The sequence below is a fragment of the Nothobranchius furzeri genome, chromosome 10 (genome assembly GCF_043380555.1).
Source record: "Nothobranchius furzeri strain GRZ-AD chromosome 10, NfurGRZ-RIMD1, whole genome shotgun sequence".
NCBI lineage: Eukaryota > Metazoa > Chordata > Actinopteri > Cyprinodontiformes > Nothobranchiidae > Nothobranchius > Nothobranchius furzeri.
Window position 1 is genome coordinate 45,397,742 of NC_091750.1, and position 23,488 is coordinate 45,421,229.

Here is a 23,488-nt window from a genome sequence, read left to right on the forward strand (position 1 = left end):
CTTCTGGTTTTCTGCTCATTTAAACTCAAAACAAGAACCCATGCACAGGGAGCTCCAATCTCTGGACTCCAGAATCAGAACCCATCTGCTTCTGATGTTCCCTGATCTGGTTCACTCCATGAGCAAATCTTCAGCCAGCCTCCTGCTTTTATTGACTTTATATGTTAAGTTTCTGTTGTGTTGCTTGTAAATGAGGTCAAAATGTCCTCCGACACTTAAAAATGAACTTTCAGGGTCATTCTGACTTTCTGTTTATGACACAAAGGACTAGATTAACTATTTACCTTCCACAGCGCGGAAAAGCAATGCAACTTTTGGGTTTTTACTTCTTTTTACTAGTGGACGTAAGAATATATGCTGCTATATAAATGTGATAATGTTTAAGATGCCTAACTTTTTGTGCAGACATCCATAAGTTTGAGAAATTGTGTTTGTTTTGTAGCTTTATTTACTCTATTCTTTTAAGTTTCGAGCATGCTTCCTTAAGATCAGCCAGCTCATTGGCAAGAACATGATCCAGGCAAAAAACAGCTACGCCCTGCCAGTAATCAGATATCCTGCAGGAATAATAAGCTGGCCATTGGAAGAAATACAGACCACAGATGTTAAGACAAGGACGCTCCTAACCATGCATGGAGGGTTCCATCCCAAGTCCAGCATCCTGAGACTGCACACATAAGGAAGGAGGCCGGGGACTAGAGTGTGAGAGCCACTGTCCAGGGTGAAACATCCAAGATCCACAAGTACATCAAGGACAAGACCCCAACAGATGACATGCTCAGTGAATGTCTCAGACAAATGGTGAACAGAGGACGAGATGTCTGAAATACCATTGTGGGAGGACAAACCCCTACACGGGATACCACCAACAGAAAACTGATGTGGCTGAAATCAAGAAATCCTTCCAATGGCTAGAAAGTGCTGAGGTCTAAAGCTTGGTTTATTCTTGACGCACTTACTTTCCGCTTGGTGATGCGGCTCGCAGATGGAACGCGCTTTACAACTTGCAGCGTTTATGGTTCATGCGGCTTGTCTCTGCGGTGAGCCAATATTCTCCCAAACTGAACGGGGCAGCATGGAGCTCTACGGCATGCATCCAACACTACACCATAGTAGAAGTAAAAATTACTGTTGTTTACAACATGGCATTCCAGCATTTTTTAACAGCATCCTCGTCTTTTCTGACAGTGCGAGCTATTTCTCTCCAAGAATTAACAACATGTTGATCACGGTGATCTCTGAGAGCTGGATCATGCAAATGTCTGTATTTACGAACCTCTGCCATACTAGTTCTTGCCAGTCCGCCATGTTTTTCTGCGTCCAACCGTCCGTCCGCATGGTTAGAAAATTTCCTTGGTGTGCGGTGCGGAGGCGCGGTGGAGGGGTGTAGTTGTCAAAATGATGCAATTTTGCCGCGTGGAGCTGTGCGGACCTCGCGGATGCGTCAAGCATAAACCAACCCTTACTCACACCATATGCCAGTGCGCTCGCTACGTTCAGCATCCATTGGTGTCTTCAAGTCATGCCGGAAGACTCACCTTTATGATTTGGCTTTTAGATTGTGATTTTCATTTTTTCTTTTCTTTTTTTTTTCCGTTTAGATCTAACTTTATTGGCTTTTATTTTGTCTGTTGTATCTGTTTGTTTATTTGACATTTTATGTTTCTGTTTTTATGTTGGGAGGCGCTTTGGTCAGCTCCAATGCTGTTTTTAAATGTGCCATATGGTATGGTATGGTATGGTATGGTATGGTATGGTATGGTATGGGTGTTTCTCAATGTCAAGGTGCCAGGCCTACCAAAGCCTTATAGGCCAGGAGCCTTGCCTACGAGGACACTGTCCTTCCTTGGTCAAAGAAAATATTTAAATGAAACAGGCTTACTTCATGTCACATCACGTGACACATATAGATGTATAACAAGCCTTTAACTTTTTCATTGTGTATATATTGGTTAAATTAAATATGTAAGCAAGTTACTACCTGCTACCCACCAAAGCAACCAACCAAGCAACCAACCAACCAGATTACTGCTTTGGATCTAAAAATATTTTAGCTATCAGTGCTATAGCTACAATCAGTTGACTCAGATTTAAACTGGAAATTTGCCACCAGAGTAGCTGCTGCTGGCTCCTGATCCACCATCCTTTTGAAAATACTGCACTGTATTCTGGGAAATTTTTGACTGAGAGAAGGCAACAAGAAACAAGACACCTCCCATGTATCCTTGTTCAGTTGGCTAAACTAAAGGAGGACAGATGCCTCGGTTGCACATGAAAATTGGAACACGCCTTGGCGGTTCCTGATGATGTATCTCCTAGGCTATCGGGGCAGGACCAAGACATAAAGGCAAGGCTCCTTGACATTGAGAAACACCCCTAGTCTGAAGGACAGCACAGAAGCACTCATCATGGCCACACAGGAACAGTCCCTGAACACCAGAGCAACAGAGGCCAAGATCTAAGGCCCAAGGTGTATGCAAAGAGACCCCTGAAACAGTCCACCACATAAATGCAGGCTGTAAGATGCTGGCAGGGAAAGCATACATGGAACGCCTCAACTGAGTAGCTGGCATAGTGTACATGAACATCTGTGCAAAGAATTTGACATCAACCATTCCAACATTTCAAAAATTGTTTCCAAGTGGAGGACATTCAAAACTACTGCCACCATGCTCGGGCCTGACCAAGCAAACTGACCACCAGAGCATACCGCAAGATGCTCATCACAAATTATTATCACAGGAAATACAGCAGGTTCTGGCTACTGTCGATGTTTAAGTGCATGACTGTACAAGTTTGACTTCCATGGGAGGTGTGCAAGAATGAAACCTTTGCTCTTTAAGAGAAACAGACTGAAGTTCGCCAGGGCAAACATGGACAAAGACCATAACTTCTGGAACAATGTTCTTTGGACAGATGAGTTTAGCATGAATTTATTTGGACACTAACATAAGGCATGTTTAATGTAAACCAAACACAGTCTTCCAAGAAAAGAACCTCATACCAATGTATAGCATGGAGGTGGCAGTGACTTGGTAAGGGGATACTTTGCAGGATGCAGCAGGACCTTGCTCACCAACATATAATTCATCATGAAACTATCTGTAAAATATAAAAATGAAGCAAAACTGGACACTGCAACATGACAATGACCCAAAGCATACCAGAAAATCCACCAAGGACTGGAAAAAATCAATTAGTAAATAAATTTTTTTTAACACACACACACACACACACACACACACATTCTGTCAATTAATGTGAAATGTTTATCGCAACAAATTCCACTAATCAACTCCTTGTTGTTTGGATACCTAAAAACTGCTAACCAATTAGCCTCGTAGACGATGACGCCCTGAGAGAAGTCTTTTGCGCTGTATTGTGTTCCAATCTGCCCTCAAGAGGAACCATTGTGTTGAGACTGCACACTTTGCATGAGGACCAGGTAGAGAGCTCAGCGGTCCAGCAAGTTTGTGCAAGTAAGGAACGTCCCTCTTACAGGAAACAACCGGTCTTCAGTGAACAACAATAACTCCAAAATGGATGAAATCCCACCATCTCCAACTCAACCTCTCTAAAACTGAACTACTTGTAATCCCAGCAAAACCATCCATACAGCACAATAACTCAATCCAAAATGACTTCCTATCTCTGGCTCCTTCAAAGGAAGTTTGAAATCTGGGTATTGTTATTGATGAACACCTGACCTTTAAAGATCATGTTGCCTCTGTTGCTCGTTCATGCTGCTTTGCGCTGTATAACATACGAAAGATCAGACCATACCTAACACAACATGCCACCCAGCTCCTGGTGCAATCTACTGTCATCTCCCACCTCGATTACTGCAATGCCCTTCTAACTGGTCTTCCAGCCTGTACTGTGAGACCTCTTCAAATGGTCCAGAACGCAGCGGCGCGTCTGGTCTTCAATCAGCCAAAAAGAGCACACGTCACCCCTCTGTTCATTGAGCTCCACTGGCTACCGCTAGCAGGACACATCAAATTCAAATTGCTAACACTAGCATACAAAGTCCGAGATGGTACGGCACCCATCTACCTGAATCCTCTTGCAATGGCTTACGTCTCGGCCCGGCCACTCCGGTCATCACAGGATCGTGAGCTAGCAGTGCCTACACCACGCTCAGGACAATCCAGACTCTTCTCATGCATCGTTCCACAAATGTGGAATGACCTTCCAAGCACTACCAGAACAGGGGCTTCCTTTTCAATTTTCAAGAAACTCCTGAAGACCCTGCTCTTCAGAGAGCATCTTCTTAACTAGCACCCTCCCTGCACCCTTCCCCCCTCTCTACTGTCCACTCCTTGTTCCCTACTTTTCATGACTGATGTCAATGTTGTTGTTGTTATTGTTGTTGTTAGCCTCAAGGGCAATATGCCGATTATCACTTGTAAGTCGCTTTGGACAAAAGTGTCTGCTAAATAAATAAACATAAACATAAACTCCTTGGGCGTCACAGCGCAATTTATTGATAAGGAGTGGATCATGTGGTTGTGTGCACTGAGTGAGTAAAACTGAAGAGCAGCACAGGAATGTGTGTGTAATTAATTACAGAGCAATATGCAAGTAGTTAATTTTTTGCAATCGAATGACAGCCCCTATACATATATTATATATACATTGTCATTATGTTTACTCTCAAATAATTAAATGTTGTTTAGAGCACAGATACATTTGATGTACACGTTTGAAATGAGAGAGTTCTATTTAAAATTAAACATTTAAAATGTGAAATTGACTTTTTACTTTGCATCTGTAATATGCAGTAAAATGCTTATAGATGCCACAAAATATTAGATATCTGAAATAAATACACAATTATTAGAAATCTGATTTTGATGTTTCTCTGTCACCATCTATTGGTGTCGTTGTGCTATTACATACACACAACAGAGGTGAGAGGAGGTGACTAAGTAAAGTTTCAATAATACACACACACACACACACACACACACACACACACACACACACACACACACACACACACACACACACACACACACACACACAAACACGCACAAACACACACACACACACACACACCTTCTTGTGCTTTAGTTGTAGGCTGGAGTAAAAAAAGATGATGCTTTCAAAAACTACACGTGTTAATTTTTTTTATCAGAGAACAAAAAGCAGTGAATAAACAACAGTTAAATCTAAATCAGATCAATATTTGGTTTGACTACCTCTAGCCTTCAAAACAGTTATATTATATATATATATATATATATATATATATATATATATATATATATATATATATATATATATATATATATGATCGCTGAGATGGACTAATGGCGTATATCTGCAGCAGGCGTGAATCTGTGGCCTCCAGGTCTGCAGCTGTGTACTATTATGTATTCAGAAAGGAGGAAGCAGGGGTTTGCTAATGGTAATATTTAATAGTATGTTGTGGCTGTCATTGCTCTGAAAGGTGTGGAATACATGACACAGGTCCTTTTATGTTCATAAAGGCAGTTTAAAATGCTCCTCAAACTTCCTTTTCAAAAGTCATCTTTTTTAAGGTTTCCTGAGGCAATTGTGCGTGTGTGTGTGTGTGTGTGTGTGTGTGTGTGTGTGTGTGTGTGTGTGTGTGTGTGTGCTTGCGTTTGCATGTGTGTGTGTGTACGTGTGTGTTTGCATGCTCCACAACCTTTTCCTTTGACCTTGATAAACCCCCACATGGCGTATAAAAGCAGGTTTTATTGCACCGTGAGATTTTATGCGTATGCTCTAGAGACGTGCTCGCTGCTTTCCAGAAGAGTTGGATCTCCAAGCCAAGATTGAGACTTTCGACAGAAATCACTACAACATAAAATGATATGAATAAAGATTTATTTTTTATATGAACAGGTGGATTCATTTTTCATTTTATTTTACAATCTACGACAATCTCGCAATTTTTTACTGTGTTTTTTTTCCTAGCATATTTCAGGAATGACATGGGGGAAAGATTCTTACTTTTTTATTGCTGGATGTTAAATGAAATACACTTCCACTGACTGGTAAATATTCGTCTGCTGCTTTTTTCTGTCTTTAGTTTTTTACATAACCATGCACCCATCTAACCTTGACCACAAGGACATGCAGAGGAAAGGTGTTCAAACATTTCAAGCGGGGGTGTGGGGTCGAGGGGGATCCTAAAGTTAAAAACAAAGAGACTGGCTGGACATGCCTGCAGCATGTCAGTTGGATGAGAGGACTGACAACGAGGGCAGAGGGAATCGCATTAAAACTAGAGGTGCTGCATCTTCTTAGCCTAGTGAACTAGACCAAATTCTTGCTTTGCAAAGTTTGGTCTAGGCACGCTCCATTGGAACCTCAGCAGCCCAGGACTCTGGCTGTCCAATCACAGCTCTCTAGAGGAGTTTCAAACACATAAAGAGCTGTGATTGGTCCATAACGGTGGGCCAATCATAGTGCTCTATCTGCTTAGTGAACAAATCACAGAGCTTTATCCGCTTTGTGGGCCAATCAGGGCACTCTATATGCCTGGTGGGTGGGATGATGCAACAGAGTGAAACAAGAGTACGTCACATTCATTGTCCAGTGGAATGCGGAGATCATTTGAAAGACAACGGTAGAACCCGCCCCACAACCGAGAGCCGTCAATGGAGCATGGCCAGACTAAATAATACATTTATTTAGTCTGGCTTGCCAGGCTAGCATCTTCTGCCTTTTTCAGACAAACAAAATGAAAAACCCAATGATGGAACATCTGTGAGCTGTGGCAGAGGTGTGACCAGGGACTATTCTTCAGTCATCAAACAGCAGTTAGAGTCAATCTCTTAATGACATTTTTGAGTCAATTCTCATTAGACAGTTCAGTGTTCATTTGGTTTCTCTTAAAGAAAATCGGTATATAAAACCAACTGTGACAGATCATCGTCTGTCTTCTCTCCCCTTAAAGCAGAAATCTGGAGGTTTTTGTCACCATCTAGAGGAAGAAAAATGCATCACATCTTTAAGCCCCTCTCCTTACTTCTGTGATAATGGCTGGAAGCAATGCCTCTCACTCATAAACTTGCACCTCTAAGGCTGAGAATGTACTTGCTTTTAATCATGTGTAAGTGTCTTTGTCATGGCTGACTCTGGTAGCTTGTGTTTGTTTGAAGCGGCCTCTGAAAATAACCTGACGCGTTAGCAACCTACAATATGTCAGAAACCAGCAGGGGGGTTGTGCATCATCGATTTGTCTCATTGGCAAAATGAGCGAGACATACTCGCCATTGCCATGCTGTGTCTGATTTAGAGGTCTGACATACCCTCCACCAAACCACTGCTGTTTTTTTATGAACTCAGAAATTACTTGCTGCTTACCCTAACACTATACGCGAATAATGAGGCTAATGCTGACCTTAACCCTACACGCTAATGCTGAGGCTAATGCTGAGGCTAATGCTGACCCTAACCCTATACGCTAATGCTGAGGCTAACGCTGAGACTAATACTGAGGCCATTGCTGAGGCTAACGCCGAGGCTATTGCTAAGGCTAACGTTGAGGCTAATGCCAAGGCCAATGCTGACTCTAACCCTATACACTAATGCTGAGGCTAACGCTGAGGCTAATGCTGACCCTAACCCTATACATTAATGCTGAGGCTAATGCTAAGGCTAACACCGCGGCTAATGCTGAGGCTAATGCTAAGGCTAACACCGAGGCTAATGCTGAGTCTAACGCCGAGGCTAATGCTGAGGCTAGTGCTGAGAATTCAAATCACATGAGAATCAATGGGACAGGCTTAGCAAAAAAAATATATTGCCCACATCATATCAGAGTACAGGGTCAGACAATCACTTTTACGGGTTAAGAAATCCTCCATAATTCCTGAAGGGGGGAACCTTCAGATTGCTACTTTAAATGAAGTTGAAATAGATTGAAATAAGTCTGAAATATTTCGTCCTATGGAGGACGAAGGGCTGCTGTTTCTTCAATGGTTTATCATTGAAGTTATTATCCTTTAGAGACAAGGAGATGACCGTTTCTGTTGGAGGAGACAGGAACTGGATTTGTTGTCGTTTGAACAAACCAATAGGATAAGTTGTGGATGCGGTCCTTCTATGGACACACGGACAAGAATGGCTTCACAAATGGCTGCTTGATGGCTTAAAAAATAAGTCCGGACGAGATCCATTCTTATCATGTGATCTCTCTGTTTTTGCACTCTTAGCACACCACAGACACCTCTTAGAAAATGATGTAATAAAAGCAAAATAGAAAGTTTGCATATTTTTGCATTGTATGAACCTCCATAATTTTCACAGCTAGTCTATCTAGTTATCTTCTGCCACCTGGCTTTTCCCTTCTCTGCATTGTGGTGTCCAGGAAACAGCAGACCACATTTTACCTCCAGGTCCTCAGCTCTTCTGAGAACAAAAGTCTTAGGTACTCAAGGACGGAGATGAAGACAGGTGAAGGGGGACGTTTGTGGAACTCCTGAGACGCTGTGTGGCCTTCAGCATGGGCCACTAGAACACAATGGACATAAAAGGATAATGGGATGTTTGGATTTGAGTGAAAAAGGATGAAAACTTTAGTTTGGTCTCAGATGGTGCCCCCCCATGTGAGCTGAGTAGCTGAAGTCTCTACCTCACTGGGCTGCAACTAGTACACATACACATCTTTAAGGTTGGATACACACATAAGGGCTGCTTTTGTAAAACGTGTCTAAGTGGCAAACATATGTCAAACATTTGTGCAACGATTATGCAGTTTTGATTGTGTCATTCAGTCACAAGGTGCCCTAACATAATAACAGTTCATACCGACGTAATCAGCTGATTTAGTCACGTTTCCAGTGGTCCACCAATGGTTTGCACCTGGAGAATCTGATTCTCAGGCACAGATTTGCACAAGGAACCCCTCCCAACATTGTCTTGCACTTCTCACACTTCTCTTACTCTCAAAAAACAGACGCTTGCAACAACCCAGCGACTAATTTGAGAGTAAATCTGTTTTGGAAAGCAATTCAAGTCACTTTCAGCAACATGAACGCGAAGCCCCGTGGCAAGAAAGTCTCTTGAGAATGCCATTGATGACCAATAATCGCTGCCCAGTGAGATCCTAGCTTCTGTTTTGTTGACCCTGGAAAACCTGCTGGGATTTTTATTTTTGTTTTAAGGACAGAATTGGGGCAGCAGAGCTGTAAAAACACCGAGCAACAAGCTGCACACACACACGACCCAGCCTTACCTGTCCAGCTACACTGATCTCAGCTCCTCAGCAGAACCACGGGTTCGAAGTCAGCACAACATGAAATTCTTCCAACTATCACAAAGACATGCAGCAAAGTCACACACATGCGCACACATACACACGCGTGCGCGCGCGCACACACACACACACACACACACACACACACACACACACACACTACCAAACACAATAAGTCCCTCTGTTCTTTCTCATTCTTTGTCTTGGGAGTTAGAGGGCAAAGATAAATCATCAGCCTTGCAGGCAAATCATATTCATGTAAACACACACTTTATGTTGAAGTGGTTTATATTGCATGACATGGAAGTGGTTATGCTCCAGTGAGGATAGACTTCTCAAAAAATGCTTTTTGGAAGAAAAAGAAGGTAAAACAGGAAATCAGAAAGGACAACAAAACAAAACAAAACATAAATGTGTATAAAAAATGAGGCGTCCATATAAGAAAGGCTACAAAAACCTCCACTGGCCCTCTGGCATCGGCAAACAGCAAAAGGCACCACAATATTACTCTATTTTTTTAAACGTTGTGAAAAAACTGGCACATCTTTTTATGCTGTAAATCAAAATGTACATATAAATAGAGTTTTCCCTATAAAAAATTCTTTGCTGTTAACTAGTAGACAACTTTTGCTAAAATGAAAATAAATATTTCATTTGTTTAGAATATCTGTCAGTTATATAAAATAAAAATATTTCTTATAGATGCAGGTCTATACTATATTGATTTATCTTGGTTCATTATCACTCTTTAATGGGGTGTATCGTCCGGTTTGGAGCGTGGGTGTGTGAGTCTCGTATGCGTTTTTCCGTGCCCACTGTGCCACCCTGATGAGTGAGAAGTCCGACTGTCCACCGGCCTGTAGATGGTGGAGGGCTCGGTGTTCATGTTCTGCATACTGAGGAAGGGAGTGCTCTCACCGTCCTCCTCTGACTCACTATCTGTTAGGCAGCTTCGAGATCCAAAGTCCCGAGATGCCTCGTATCCACGTGGGGCCACATGGCCGTTCAGTCTGGATCTTCTCCAGCGTCGGCTACCAGTTTCACTGGGCCTGCTTGTCTTTGGTTGCTCCCGAAAGGAAAGGTACTCCTGGGTGGTCTCGTAGTCTTCTTCCTCAGCCAGCCGGTAGGGGCTGGAAGTTAGGCTGCCCCTGCTGTTGCTCAGATACGTACGACGCTGCTGCCGGTAGGGCTCCTGGCACTGGGCGTCATGCAGTGGCACCTGGTAGCGGCGCAGCAGAGGCTGGTCGTCCTCAGGAGGATATGGATTGTGGACAGCAGGGGGGAGTGACATGGCATGGCTGGCATTAGGGGATGTAATCTGGAAGGTAGGCACCTGGGGGGGCAATGAGTAATGGAAATCCACCGGGGAGAGGCGCGCTGGTGTTGTCAGGGCTGACACGTATCTGTTTCAAATACAAAGAGGAGGTTACGGGTAATTAAAGAGGAACAATGACTGAAGACACAAGACAGCACGAAAAACATCATGAGTGACTGCATTTAGTTGACTAAACAAATATCACACCTTAGAAGTCATAGGAAAGGACGTGTTTATCAAGTGGGAGTAGGAACCTTTCCATAGATACGGTAATCTTTGATGAGCAAAACAGGAAAAAAGGTTCAGCCAGTTGGAAAATTGTTTTCATGATGTTTGTGAGCTCAGAGGTTGTATTGATACTGATGTCATGTGGTCATGGTTGTGGAAGGAGTCCAGATGTGCGGCGACTCTTTGTCTAGCCGGACATTTTCCTCTCAAATTCTTCAAAGGCACAGTGTGTAATAGCTTTTCATTAATATTTATCATCAGCATCTATTCTAAACATTCCTATTAACTTGAAATGTTACATTTTCACACATATAAACTGTGTCGACTCTCCATAGTCATGCGCCATTTTGAAATACAGTAGCTGTTTAGGGACATAGAAGATGCGATGCTCTGCTTTTTTCCTTTGTTCTTTACTTTTGGCCATAAAATACAGCAAAACAGAAATGTTTTATTACTCAAAACGCATTCAGATAACATTTAGAAAAGAATAAAAAAAAATCAACAAATGGACCTGATCTCTTTTGGACAGCTGGAAGTCACTGATAACATATCACCCTTTTGATCCATTTGGGCTACCATAGCTGTAATACCACTTCTGAACTTCACGGTCCTAAAGAGTTGGATTTTATTATTTTTTTACACACCAAGCCTTAAAACAAATTCGAAGTTTTAGCAACAGAACAGCAAAACTCAAGCAACAAAAGTCAAACCCAGATTAAGATCCTAATAAAGAGATTACATAAAGCATTTAAAATTAGAATTTAGTCCTCATAACATTTAAACATTCTTTAGTTCATAAGCATGGTCAAAATTATCGTTTGGCTATTTGTCTCAGGAAATTTTTAATTGTACTGTGTTTGCTAATATTTTCTAATCCTTTTTAACCCTCTCAGGTTCAAAATAAGTTTGATAAAAGGATGAACAACTAAGTCCTTCAGGGGAACTTCTGTGTTAAAAAATGCTCATGAAATATGTATGTGGAGTAACCATGCAGGTAGGCTTTAACGATGCAAATCTGCAACGCCTGCCTCCAGAGGGTTAACTCAGCAGTTTGAATTATGATTGAAAGGGATTTTTAGACACCTTGATTTGGTCCTGAATAGGTAAAAACTACTTCAAATCAGTCAAATGAAGCTCTGAAAACATTTTAGGGTTAGGGTAAGGGCATTTAGACTCTAAGATATGTTTCTATACACCACACATAATAATATAATAATAGTAATAATAATAATAATAATTGTTGTTGTTATTATTATTATTATTATTATTATTATTATTATTATTATATTATTATTATTATTATTATTATTATACATCCAATAATGACACACATGGCTGAGAGGAGGTGTTTCTTATCTGAAGGTGATATTGTTTGATGACTCTTGTTTTTCTAACTTTTATTAAATTATTTTAATTTATCTTTCGTTCATTCCTGATTTCCTCTCACCAGCCACTCACCAAAACCTCATCAAATTCTCCTCATTTCAACTCATTTATTTATTCCACTAATATTGATGTAATGTAGTCATGGGTGTGGGTTCATTAAGTTTACAGTGGCTTAAACAAGGCTCAGCCAGGAATAACAATAACATGAGAACTGGCACTGTTTGTTTTCAGCTGCTTTAGGAGCCCCTTTAGCTAAATAACTTTACGTTTGTGTGGTCTTTTAAGTGTAAACCTGTTCCATATCTGGCTTTTCTCAGGTCTGTTCTGAATATGAAAGTTAGTAAAACTGATGGGTACATGATTCAGAAGTAATCAAGCCTTGGCTTTGTTTCCCTTTCACATTTTAAATGACTTGAATCCCACAACAATTATGTGCCATGGTCAAAAGAGCTGGAGCAATTAAACGGTAAATGGCCTGTATTTGATAAAGCACCTTCTAGAGTCCTAGAATCCCCAAGGCACTTTACAACACAACTGACCCGCACACAAACACACACTCATACCCTGGTGGTGATGAGCTACAATGTAGCCACAGCTGCCCTGGAGCGCACTGACAGAGGTGAGAGTACAGAGCACCGGCAGGATGTGACTGGACATCTGGCACAATGGGCATGCCCCAGTGGGCTGTTTACCCAAAGTGGGCATCGTATTTCCCCCTGCTTGGTGAACTAAGGTAAAGAAAAATTTGCACGAGCACCCCCCTAGTCTTGCACAAGGACACAACTACTACAACAAATCACTCAAACCTGCAACCCTCAGGTTGATACCAACATCTACAAATTCTCCAGGCGACTAGAAGCAATCTGATGAGATGGGTTTTGTTAAAACAACCAAACAAATAAATGTATCTGAATGGGGCTCCCGGAGGCACATCCCTAACAGGAATGATGTTTTATTGTTAAACTTTCTGTTATTTTTCATAAAGCTGTCCATAAAACAAGTAAATAACCACAAAGTCCAATGGCCAAAGCCTACTGGTTGTGCACCACACCAGGATAAAGACCGAAGACTACAGATCATCTGCTGCTGTGGCCCCCACACTCTGGAACTCTCTCTAGAAAGCTCCCAACCTGGATGGCTGGGAGCTTTCTACAGCTGAATGAAGAGAAGACTGAGATCCTCATCTGTGCCCCAGACAAGCTGGTTCCCAAAGTCAGACTCTCTTGGTCAGCTTGCTTCCCACACCAAACCCTCTGCCAGGAATCTTGGCGTGACCTTTGACCCAGCTCTCACCCTGGATTCTCATGTCAGTTCTCTTGTTCGCTCTTCCTTCTTCCATCTCAGGAACATTGCTAAGCTGAGTCCCATTCTGTCTCGCTCTGAACTTGAGACAGTTATGTTTATGTTTATGTATTTAGCAGACGCTCTTGTCCAAAGCGAGTTACAAGTGATAATCGGCATATTGCCCTTGAGGCTAACAACAACAATAACAACAACAACTTGACATCAGTCATGGAGAGTAGGGAACAAGGAGTGGACAGTAGAGAGGGGGGACGGGTGCAGGCAAGGTGCTAGTTAAGAAGATGCTCTCTGAAGAGCAGGGTCTTCAGGAGTTTCTTGAAAATTGAAAAGGAAGCCGCTGTTCTGGTAGTGCTTGGAAGGTCATTCCACATTTGTGGAACAATGCATGAGAGAAGTCTGGATTGTCCTGAGCGTGGTGTATCCACACCTTCATCTCCTCACGCTTAGACTACTGTAACTCTCTTTTCACGTGTCTGAGCAGAACCTCCCTGAACCGTCTACAGGTGGTTCAGAATGCCTGTGCTCGGCTTCTGACCAAGTCCTCCAAACACACCCACATCACCCCGCTTCTCCTCCAGCTTCACTGGCTGCCAGTCAACTTCAGGGTTCATTTAAAGATCCTGGTTCTGGTCTATAGGGCCTTACATGGACAAGCACCATCTTACATTGGTGATCTTCTCAGTCCCTACACCTCCAGCAGGTCCCTGAGGTCCAGTGACCAAAGCCTACTGGTTGTGCAGTGCATCAGGCTAAAGACCAAAGGTGACAGATCATTTGCTGCTGTGGCCCCCAAACTCTGGAACTCTCTCCCCCTGAGCCTGAGATCAGTGGACTCAGTGGTCTCTTTTAAAAAGCAGCTGAAAACTCACTTGTTCAAGCTGGTTTTGGTGTGACCTTCTTCACCCTCTCCTTGTTCTGCTCTCCCCACCTATTCCACCTTCCTCAGGATCCACTGATTTCCCTCTTTCCTATTCACTCTCTCTCTTTCTTAACATTTTTTTTATCACACTTGTTTATTTTTTGCTCATTTAAAGGGACTTTACAGACTTTTGAATTTTTATGCTCGCGATTGCCCCCTCAGGCCAAAAGCGTAACGGCAGCTTCAAAAGTAGGCTCGTGCACGAGGCGCGCATGCTGTACGTGCACACTCCTTCATGAAAATAACAGCTGAGATAGTCCCGTGTGTGCGTGCGTGTGCGTGCGTGTGCGTGTGTGTGTGTGTGTGTGTGTGTGTGTGTGTGTGTGCGTGTGCGTGTTCGTGTGTGTGTGTGTGTGTGTGGCCCAGAGGACAGGAGAACACGCAGCTAATTAAATAATTTGGTTCTGTAACTTTCTCTTCAGCACAGCCGACAAAGGTTTATGATGGGTCAGTCCTCCTGCATGCTCAGACCATTCCCTTCCCTTGCTTGAAAAATTGTTCCAAAATGAAAGTTGAACCCACATCTTTTTTATCTGTGAATTCAATGTCATTCAGTGAGTCTCAAATAAAAATTCGGGCATCTTAGTGTAAAAAAATATACCATTAATGTAAAAAAGAAACTCTAAATGAACTATGTTCACACCCAGAATCAAACCCAGGTCTTCTGCATGGGAGTCAGACATCTTACAAGATGAGCTACACTCTAGTAACATTCACAGTATCTGTAACTTTTATATCCTTGATGACACCTGAAACAACATCAAACCAAAGAAAGGTTTGAAGCGGAAATGGCTATTTTGTTGCTAATTTACAGGAAATATCTAGAAGAAAGTTCTACAGAAAGTAGCTAAGGGTACTCAGAAATGTAGCTAGGTTCATCACTAGGCGTTAGGAACAGCGACAAAGTCGCTGAGTTGGCACTGCCTCTCTCTCTCTGCTGCTAAAGCTACTGATAGCAAATGCTACGGGCTATGCCTGAGCGTGAACGCGCATGAAGCAGCCTGCTCGACCCGAGCAACTCTCTTTTTCTGTGATTTTACAGAAAAACAGGCAATCACAGTAAAAATGCCAGGGCTCATTCTACAGGACCAGGGCATTGCAGGAGAATGTATGAAGAAGAAATGTATTATTTCTATACATGTTTTGGCTGTCAAACTTCCATGATGCCCCTTTAAAATATATTTTTAATCATTTTCTAAATTTTTTAAAACATTTCACATTATTTGGTTTTGTGAAATGCCTCGTGATTTTTATCTTGAGAGGCGCTATAGAAAATATCTTCTTCTTCTCCCCCTGAGCTGATCAGTGGACTCAGTGGTCTCCTTTAAGAAGCAGCTGAAAGCTCACCTGTTCATGCTGACTTTAGTGTGACCTCATGATGATCCATTGCTGTCCATTAGCTTCTTCCCCTGCTGTTGTTTCTATCATTTTAGTGTAATTCTGTCATTCTTGTTGTTGCAATTGTTTAATTGAAACTACTGATATGAAAAAACTTTACTTACTTATTTCCTGCAAAAAGTGGCTGAACGCTGAAAGCAATATGGAATCGCTAATTATCTAACTAGAATCACACTTTCTTTAGTAAGAAGTACACAGAATTTGGGACCAACGGTTATCGTGAGTTATGCATTGATTCGCTAAAGACCAATCAGCTCTTAAAATCCCCGCCCTCCCAAATTTCCTCCCAGCTTGCTGCTGATGTCAGCTTGTTGAGCGACAGAACCATAATGGAGCCTCAAACATCAGCAGTGAGTGAGGAGAGCATTTTGGGATTGTGTATGGTTTACAAATGACACACCTTCTAACAAATGCATATCTCCGTTCACAAAAGAGCCCGCCTAGGTTCAAATCAAGAGTAAAACCACAAAATAGACACAAGATGGATGAAGATCAGATGGAAGAGATAGCAGCAGAGTTGTTTGAACTGTAATATTGTCATTATTGTAAAAGAAACAGCACTGCATTTATGGGGCAGAGCATGTTTTAGCGGTTGCCCAGATCAGTATCCTGATCATTTGGAGGATAAAGTACATTTATACAGACATACTGTATGTGGACCGTGGTGGAACTAATGTTTTATTCAAAAGTGAGCCTAACCTGCATTCCTGACTGTCACATGGTTTGTCAAGGAAACACTAGCCAATCATAATCAAACATTGGCCACAGAATCAGTCTACATTAGCTGCATGAATACAGTTTCCACTGACATAACCCTTGCAAATGTCCTTTGCAAATTTCATCACCACGCCTGGTGTGTGTCAGATTTAACGAACCTCTCAAACTGCTCTCTTGAGCCTGAGACAAAACTAGCCACAAGATGGAGGAAACTTTTGAAAAAGCCTCAGCAAACGCCTGCTGCCCACCTGTCGCTGTGAGGAGAGTCTCCCAGCGAGTCGAACGAGTCCCCGTATTGTAGCCCCGGCCGATGGGGATCAGAGTAAGCACAGTGTGCAGCTCGCCGTGCCCGCGCCTCCATGCACACAGGACTGCTGCATTTACTGGTCCCCACGGATGATGACATCATTCCCGGCGAGTCGGAAAGGAAACTTTCTGAATGTTGTAGGCTCCATGTTTGCTCCTCGTGCCTGACAAATAAAAGAGGTGTTAACATGCACACACTCTGCCATTTCCCATTGATTTTATACATATGTGTGTACTTTCTTTTCAGAAATTAAAAGAGCTAATGTATATACATATATATATATATATATATATATATATATATATATATATATATAGAGAGAGAGAGAGAGAGAGAGAGAGAGAGAGAGAGAGAGAGAGAGAGAGAGAGGGAGAGATACACATATAATTTTTAAAATGAAGCCCTCTGTTCTCTGATTGTTCTCCTCTGGGGTTTCATCTCCATCATGTGAAGACACACCTACCGAAAAACAGTCGAACACATTATTCCATCTTGATTTGCATAATGCAATCGGTAGGTGCAATAAAAAACCTTTCTCAAAACGCTTTTTCAATCTCAATTTCACAAGTTTTCAAGATAAAAGGTTCCCTCAGCAAAATTGGGAAATCTGGACAAATTTCAGTCCGATTTTAGGACTCAGCAAAAAAGTTCTTCTAAGTCAGAGTTGATCTTAAGCAAGGCCTGATATCCCAACACTCCAGTGGGGTATTCGAGAGGTATTGTGTCCCTGCTGCTTTTTCATCAAAATTAATTTAGTTCTGTCCACAAGCTCAGTCGCACTCTTCCCCCCTCTTTGGGCCCTTCTTTCTGGACCTCCTGAAAAACATCTTCCACCTTTTATGAATAATTCAAAACCTAAATTCATTTATCAGTTTAATCAGAATTGATTACAATTCCCAATAAAATGCAGATCTTTTTTCTGTGGAAATGAATCTTGATGTGATGCACAGCAGAAAGAGCTCTACCTAAAGGATTCCGTCCACTTGGTATCTAATGTTGCACCAGTCAAGGGCACTCATGTCCTTCATTGTGAAACAGGACGGTCATCTTTTTATCTTCTTTATATTTGCAACAACAAATGCTGGCACTGGTGAGATTTCAATCGCAACCATCCAAATAACCAGCAAACTGCTGCAGTGGACTCTGCTGCGCCCAACGAAGACCTTGCTGCTACGAACTAAGCAGGCAGGTGGCAGGAAAAAAAACAGATTCCAAGAAATTATGCAACAAAAACGAAGATACTGTGCGACAGATATTCTGGGAATGGACAAGATGATTAAGTAAATAGAAGCAGGTAAGTAGATGAGAAATAGTAAACAGAGCAGAAACGGTCAGCTGGAGCAAGTCAAGGGAAAAGGGAGGACAAATTCCTCCACAAGGAAAAGGAAATGGCAACATGGGATTATGGAACAAAACCAAACCGAAGGAAAAAAGGAAAAGGTTCACCAAAGATAAAAGAAAAACTTAGAAGATACACCAAAATAGAGCAGGAGCCTATCAGCCGATGGGGAACATGAACTCTCACCTCTGAGTTGATGAATGGGCTCGTGTAGAAGAGTTGTGAGATCTGGAGGAGGCTTGACTGGCAGGAAACGAGCGTTCTGTTGCCGGCCGTATGATTCGCTCGGTTGCAGGAACATTCTTTGATATGTACTGTAAAGGCGGAGTGATGAAACAGAAACTGTGAAAAACTCTAGTTGTTGTTAGGAACTCTCAAAATAAATATAAAGAAAACGTACATCTACCATTGGGATTTCCTCCGGGCCGGGTCCTGGGTGATTGGGTCCGTTTGCAAGGTTCCGATTAGGATGCTCCGGACACATGTTTTGCCGCATATGATTGTGCATCTGCCGTCTTTGTTTCCTGTTGAGGAACCGTTGCTTATTCTTTTCTGCAGTATTTTCCCACAATTTTCAAACTAAACTTAGCCCTTTGATGCATGAATTATGAAATCTTCAACCATGATTTTTTTAACAATTTTTTTCATTCGTCTTTAGGTGTGAATGAAACAAATTTCAACAAATATTTTTTGTAAAATTTTATAATTTACAAATAATTTATTACATGTCCACTTCAGTGGACAGCGTGCATTCTGAGCATGAAATATGTTGGCTTGGCTTACTGAAGTCCAATTGGAGGGGCTCACATGCAATAAAGTCTTCAACAGCTGTGCTTAATAGCGAAAACAGATAAATAACAATTTTGAGTACCTGTCCACTGTAGTGACCATTATGCATCAAAGGGTTAGTTCATACAGAACAGCCACTGCTTCTTACAGTCAGATCATGAGAAGCTTCATTATTCCATCTGTTTCTGTTCAGATTCAGGGGTTAAATGGTTATCTGTGTGAACTTACTTGGTTTTACAGTAGGCAACCACACAGAGAATGCCCAACACCAACAGAGCCACGCAAATACCCGTAATTGTCAGGACTCTTTTCTGGTAGAGTTCCTCTGCCTCTGTGACATTACACCCACAAACACAAAAAAAGACACGACAGGAAACAATTAGCACCTCACAATTCTTCGTTTTATCGTTGCTTTTCTTGTCTTTAAGTCGTTTCTCTAAACCCTGAGCAGTACGAATTGCTATCCTCTTCTCCCTCACAAGTCTATGCATTATCAGAACTGTCACGTCATCACAAAAGCAGCAGAGCTGCTGTGCTGCAGAGATGCTTAGCTAAAGCTAACCAATCTATAAGCAGCAGTAAACGTCTAAAACTCTAAGTGATTTAAAAAAATATTTACATGGGATAGGTTAATGTTCCAGGTCTATGATTAATGACTACTGGAAACTGGGAATCCACGTGGGATTGATAAAACCTGTGATATGTAGAGTTCAATAATCCAGATCTCTACTCAAGCGTCCAGAAGGAAAAAAAATCTGCAGATATCATCTCCACAACAGCTCATGAAACAAGAGAATTTTAAAAAGAAACATTTTCATGAAATCTAATATAATATGATTTGTTCTTTTACTTTTTCCAGAAAAGAGCTTGTGCCCCCCCCCCCCCCCCCCCCGCCGCCCCCCAAATAGGACGCTGATGACTAACATAAAAAAGTGAATTGAATTACACATCTTCCATCTGAGGTTTCCTCCCCTCATTCACCAGCAGCCATTTTACAACAACGTACCAATTTGTGAAGTTCCTGACGACATGAATAAATCACAGGAGTTGGTTTATCTACAACGGTGGACTTGGTAATGTTTCTTACTGCATGTCGTTGACTGATAATGGCTTTAAACAGAGGAAATGGTGGAACTGCAATAACACAGTGTTCCCATGGTTCGGTGCGTGAATGCACACGTATAATTGCACGATGTCTGCAAAGATGCCTCTAGCATTTATTCTACACTTTCAAACACTGAAGCTCTTTTCTGGAAAAAAAGTAGCAGAAGCCCATATTAAATGAAGTTAGAAGCAGACAGAGTTGCATGCTTCACACATGATCATTTAAATCAATCAAATTCAAACATCAACGTTACATTTCTGGTATGCTAAGAATGGGGTGAAAAAGTGGAAAAGATCACATTTAAATCAAGAGAAAGGAGACAGCAAATCAAGAAAGAGGTAAAAGGAAGAGACCAGTGACCAGGTCTGCAGGGGAATGCATGGGACACCGTGCTTGTTACGGATTAAAGGAGAAGTTCTAAAAGGATCACTTTGGCTATCGTGAGTAAGGTGGAAACTTAGTACGCTTCAAATCACACGTAGAGGGGTGGAGGCAGTGGCATCCATGTTAATGGTGTTGATTGGGTTGGGGGTTCAGTTGCACTGACGTCTAATAAGTTATGGTCTGATCAATTCAGAGGCTGAATGGTTAATCAACGGTCGGTTTATGATTTACAGATCACACCGCAGATGGAACAGGAGCATGGCAACACGAAGGCTAGGACTGAGAATCAAAATGGATTGTTTCATACCCATAAATTCAATCCCAAGATGCTCTGCCATGGCAGAGGGTTGAGAGGTGGAAGAGAAAAACAACAGCAAAAAAAGAGAGAAAGAAACAGAATAACAGATTAGGATAGTGGCACCTTGTAGCATATGGTGGAGTCAAAACAAATCACACCAACAACACTAGTTAGTGTATGTAGGACGAGACACCAGCATGCAACACACACTCACAAATCTAGCAAGCAGGACAACACTCTGATTCATTGTGTTTAACTCTGAAAATGTATGATTTTTTTTTGTTTTTGTTTTGTTTTCATGACATCATAAAGGCTTATGTGGTGAGAGCGGCACACTGGGTGCATGGTAACCTTGGTGACCACTGCGTGGGGATATGTCTCATTTTAGGAGATTACCTGTGTCTTTCAGTTTTATGCTTGGTTAAAAAAAAGAAGAAAACCTGCTACACTGTCAGTTCTTGGACACACCCATCACATGAACAGGCAAGTTAAAAAGCTGGTATTAGAAGGTGGGTTATTCCAGCACAGCTGCACTGCATCGGAGCAATCTGGCTGAATATTGAGAGTGGTAGTTGGTCTCTATTTTCTCCAGCAGAGTGAGGAAGTGGAGATGTTGCAGCAACAAGCTGAGTCCATAATTTTAGTGCTTTACTTTTGTGTTAGGCGAGTCCCAGCTGTTCTTATGACAACACGGTTTTATTAATCCCAGCCCTTATGGCCAGGCAGAGGAAGCCATCCTCCTTCGTGTCTCAGGAGGATGGGCGGCGTACGTCCAGGAGGCGGCTCTTTAGGAATGCAATGGAGCTGCGTGTGTGTGTGCAAGGGCTTGCTCTTCAAAACAAACAGGGATTTGTTTACATTGATTTAGTGTAGCGTGTGCTAAAAGTTCATGGAAAATATTCTTTGTGAGTTATGCATGCCTGCAGGTATGAATGTATCACGTTGCATTCGGGCTTCAAACCAACTCGTCACGGTTTCTTTTGTCGTTTAACTTATCTGCTATCGGAGTGAACGCTAATGCAACAGCTAGGTAACCAAGGACTGGTTCATGAGCCTGAATGGTAAAAGGAAACAAATGCTGTCCTCGGTGCAGATGCACAGCTGCACTAAAGCGAAACAGAATGCAGAAGAAGTGGGTGAGTGTAGGAGGAACAACACTCCCACATACTACTGTCTGCTCTGCCAAAAAGACAAGTCGTTTCAGCCCAGAGCATCACGACTGAATGAGAGACAAAATTACTTGTAGTTAAGAAGAGGGTTGGGGGGCTGCAATTTAGTCTGTGCAAACATACAACTAATAGTTTATGTGCAGTCAGGCTGCAGAGAGGTTGTGGTCAGCACAAGAAGACTCCAGCAGCAGATGCAGTTTGTTATCTGCTAAATATTACTTTGACTTGCAACCATGTGAGCTCCTATATGCTAAAACATATGCACCAAACCAGACCAGTGATTTATAGGCATTGATTATGATTCTATATCATTTCTAAACATAAAACCTTTTTTACATTAATATGACACATACAACATTAAAGGTGGGATATGTTGTGGTTTCCACTAGAGCTGGGCTATCTAGAGTCACAGACGGAGTGTCCTGTTCTGTTTGCAAACCTATCGAACATGCATCCTTCCTTTAAGAATTTAGATGAGTAATAAAGTAGGTTCATTAGGGCTGTGAAAAATGTATTTGGTGAATCATGAGCAATATTAGCTAGTCAGTCCTGTAGGATTAAAAGCTGCACAAGAAGGCAATGCGTGAAGCTGGTAGGGTAGGACTGCAACAGAAATACTCTCCTGTGAGGCAGAAATGTTCATGGGCAGGATTACTCAACCTGTGGGCTTCAGGAAATATTTCTGGGATAAATTAGCATTTGGTAAGAGTTTGTGGCAGTAGGGTTAGGAGGGTGGACTTCTCTCCTCCTAGGCTAGTGGAGGGGTTTATTACAACGCTCCAGTGTTACTTCACTACTGAACACAAAAGTAAGAGCCTCATTTGGTTTCTTTTCTCTGAAGAAATGAGTGTTTGAAACACCAAATATTCTCAGAATGTTCCAGAGGCACCATGAGACGAGTTTATTCATGGAGTTGTTGTACTTGAGGTCCCTGGCAAGTTTTCATCTGGTCTGAAAGTGACGCAGGTTATGCTCTTCGTGTCATATCTTTAGTGATGCAGCTCTGTTCTTGCACATACATGCAGGTACAAGTTCACCAAAAAACAGAGCAGATACTCAGAGGTAAATTTGTCAGGATCATTCATGTTTAACATAAACTTTCAATTGGTCTTCTTCCGGCTCTTGGAGAGTACAGACACCTTTTTCCTCCTCTCCTCTTATCTTATCCCAAGGCTCTTTGTCGGTCTTTGGGTGTACGGCACTTCTACATTTTCTCTGGAAACTGGAAATTATTAAAAATGGACCTGGTCAGCTGGTCTCCCAATGCCATTGACAAAATTTTCTCAGCGATGAGAACGGGAGAAGGGGCTCCCAGGTGCCCCTCTGAGACAGATCCAGTTGGGCATATCATGGACTCCTGGAAACAGTGAACCCTGATCTGCTTATCTCAACTGTCTGTAGAGGATTCTGAAGACGTCTGGATATTTGTGGTGATGGCCTGGGAGGTTACCTGGCTTACCGGAAAATTAACGAGCTGTCGAGGAATATTGGCTCAATCCCGGAGCTCAGAGATGGATTACACCTCGCTGTGAATGCACAGACTCATATAATTGTCGAGATGAGTCGTAAGCTTGGAACTTTGGCTGAGATTCATGCG

General features: G+C 42.1%; 1 protein-coding gene across 4 annotated transcripts in view; it reads right to left on the reverse strand.

Moving 5' to 3' along the window:
• Positions 1 to 5,839: 5,839 nt before the first annotated feature.
• Positions 5,840 to 23,488, reverse strand: part of nrg2a (neuregulin 2a) — a 101,416-nt gene continuing 83,767 nt past the window's right edge. For 2 of the 4 annotated variants that reach the window (XM_054730520.2, XM_015960746.3), the window contains exons 6-11: positions 20,732 to 20,755; positions 19,164 to 19,266; positions 18,547 to 18,670; positions 18,333 to 18,460; positions 16,749 to 16,970; positions 5,840 to 10,638 (exon numbers count right to left, since the gene is read on the reverse strand). In XM_054730520.2, the coding sequence (XP_054586495.1) occupies positions 9,984 to 10,638; positions 16,749 to 16,970; positions 18,333 to 18,460; positions 18,547 to 18,670; positions 19,164 to 19,266; positions 20,732 to 20,755 (1,256 nt within the window). In that variant the 3' untranslated portion in view covers positions 5,840 to 9,983. The remainder of the gene's footprint in view (positions 10,639 to 16,748; positions 16,971 to 18,332; positions 18,461 to 18,546; positions 18,671 to 19,163; positions 19,267 to 20,731; positions 20,756 to 23,488) is intronic. The other 2 variants (XM_054730522.2, XM_054730521.2) reach the window with 2 other exon arrangements.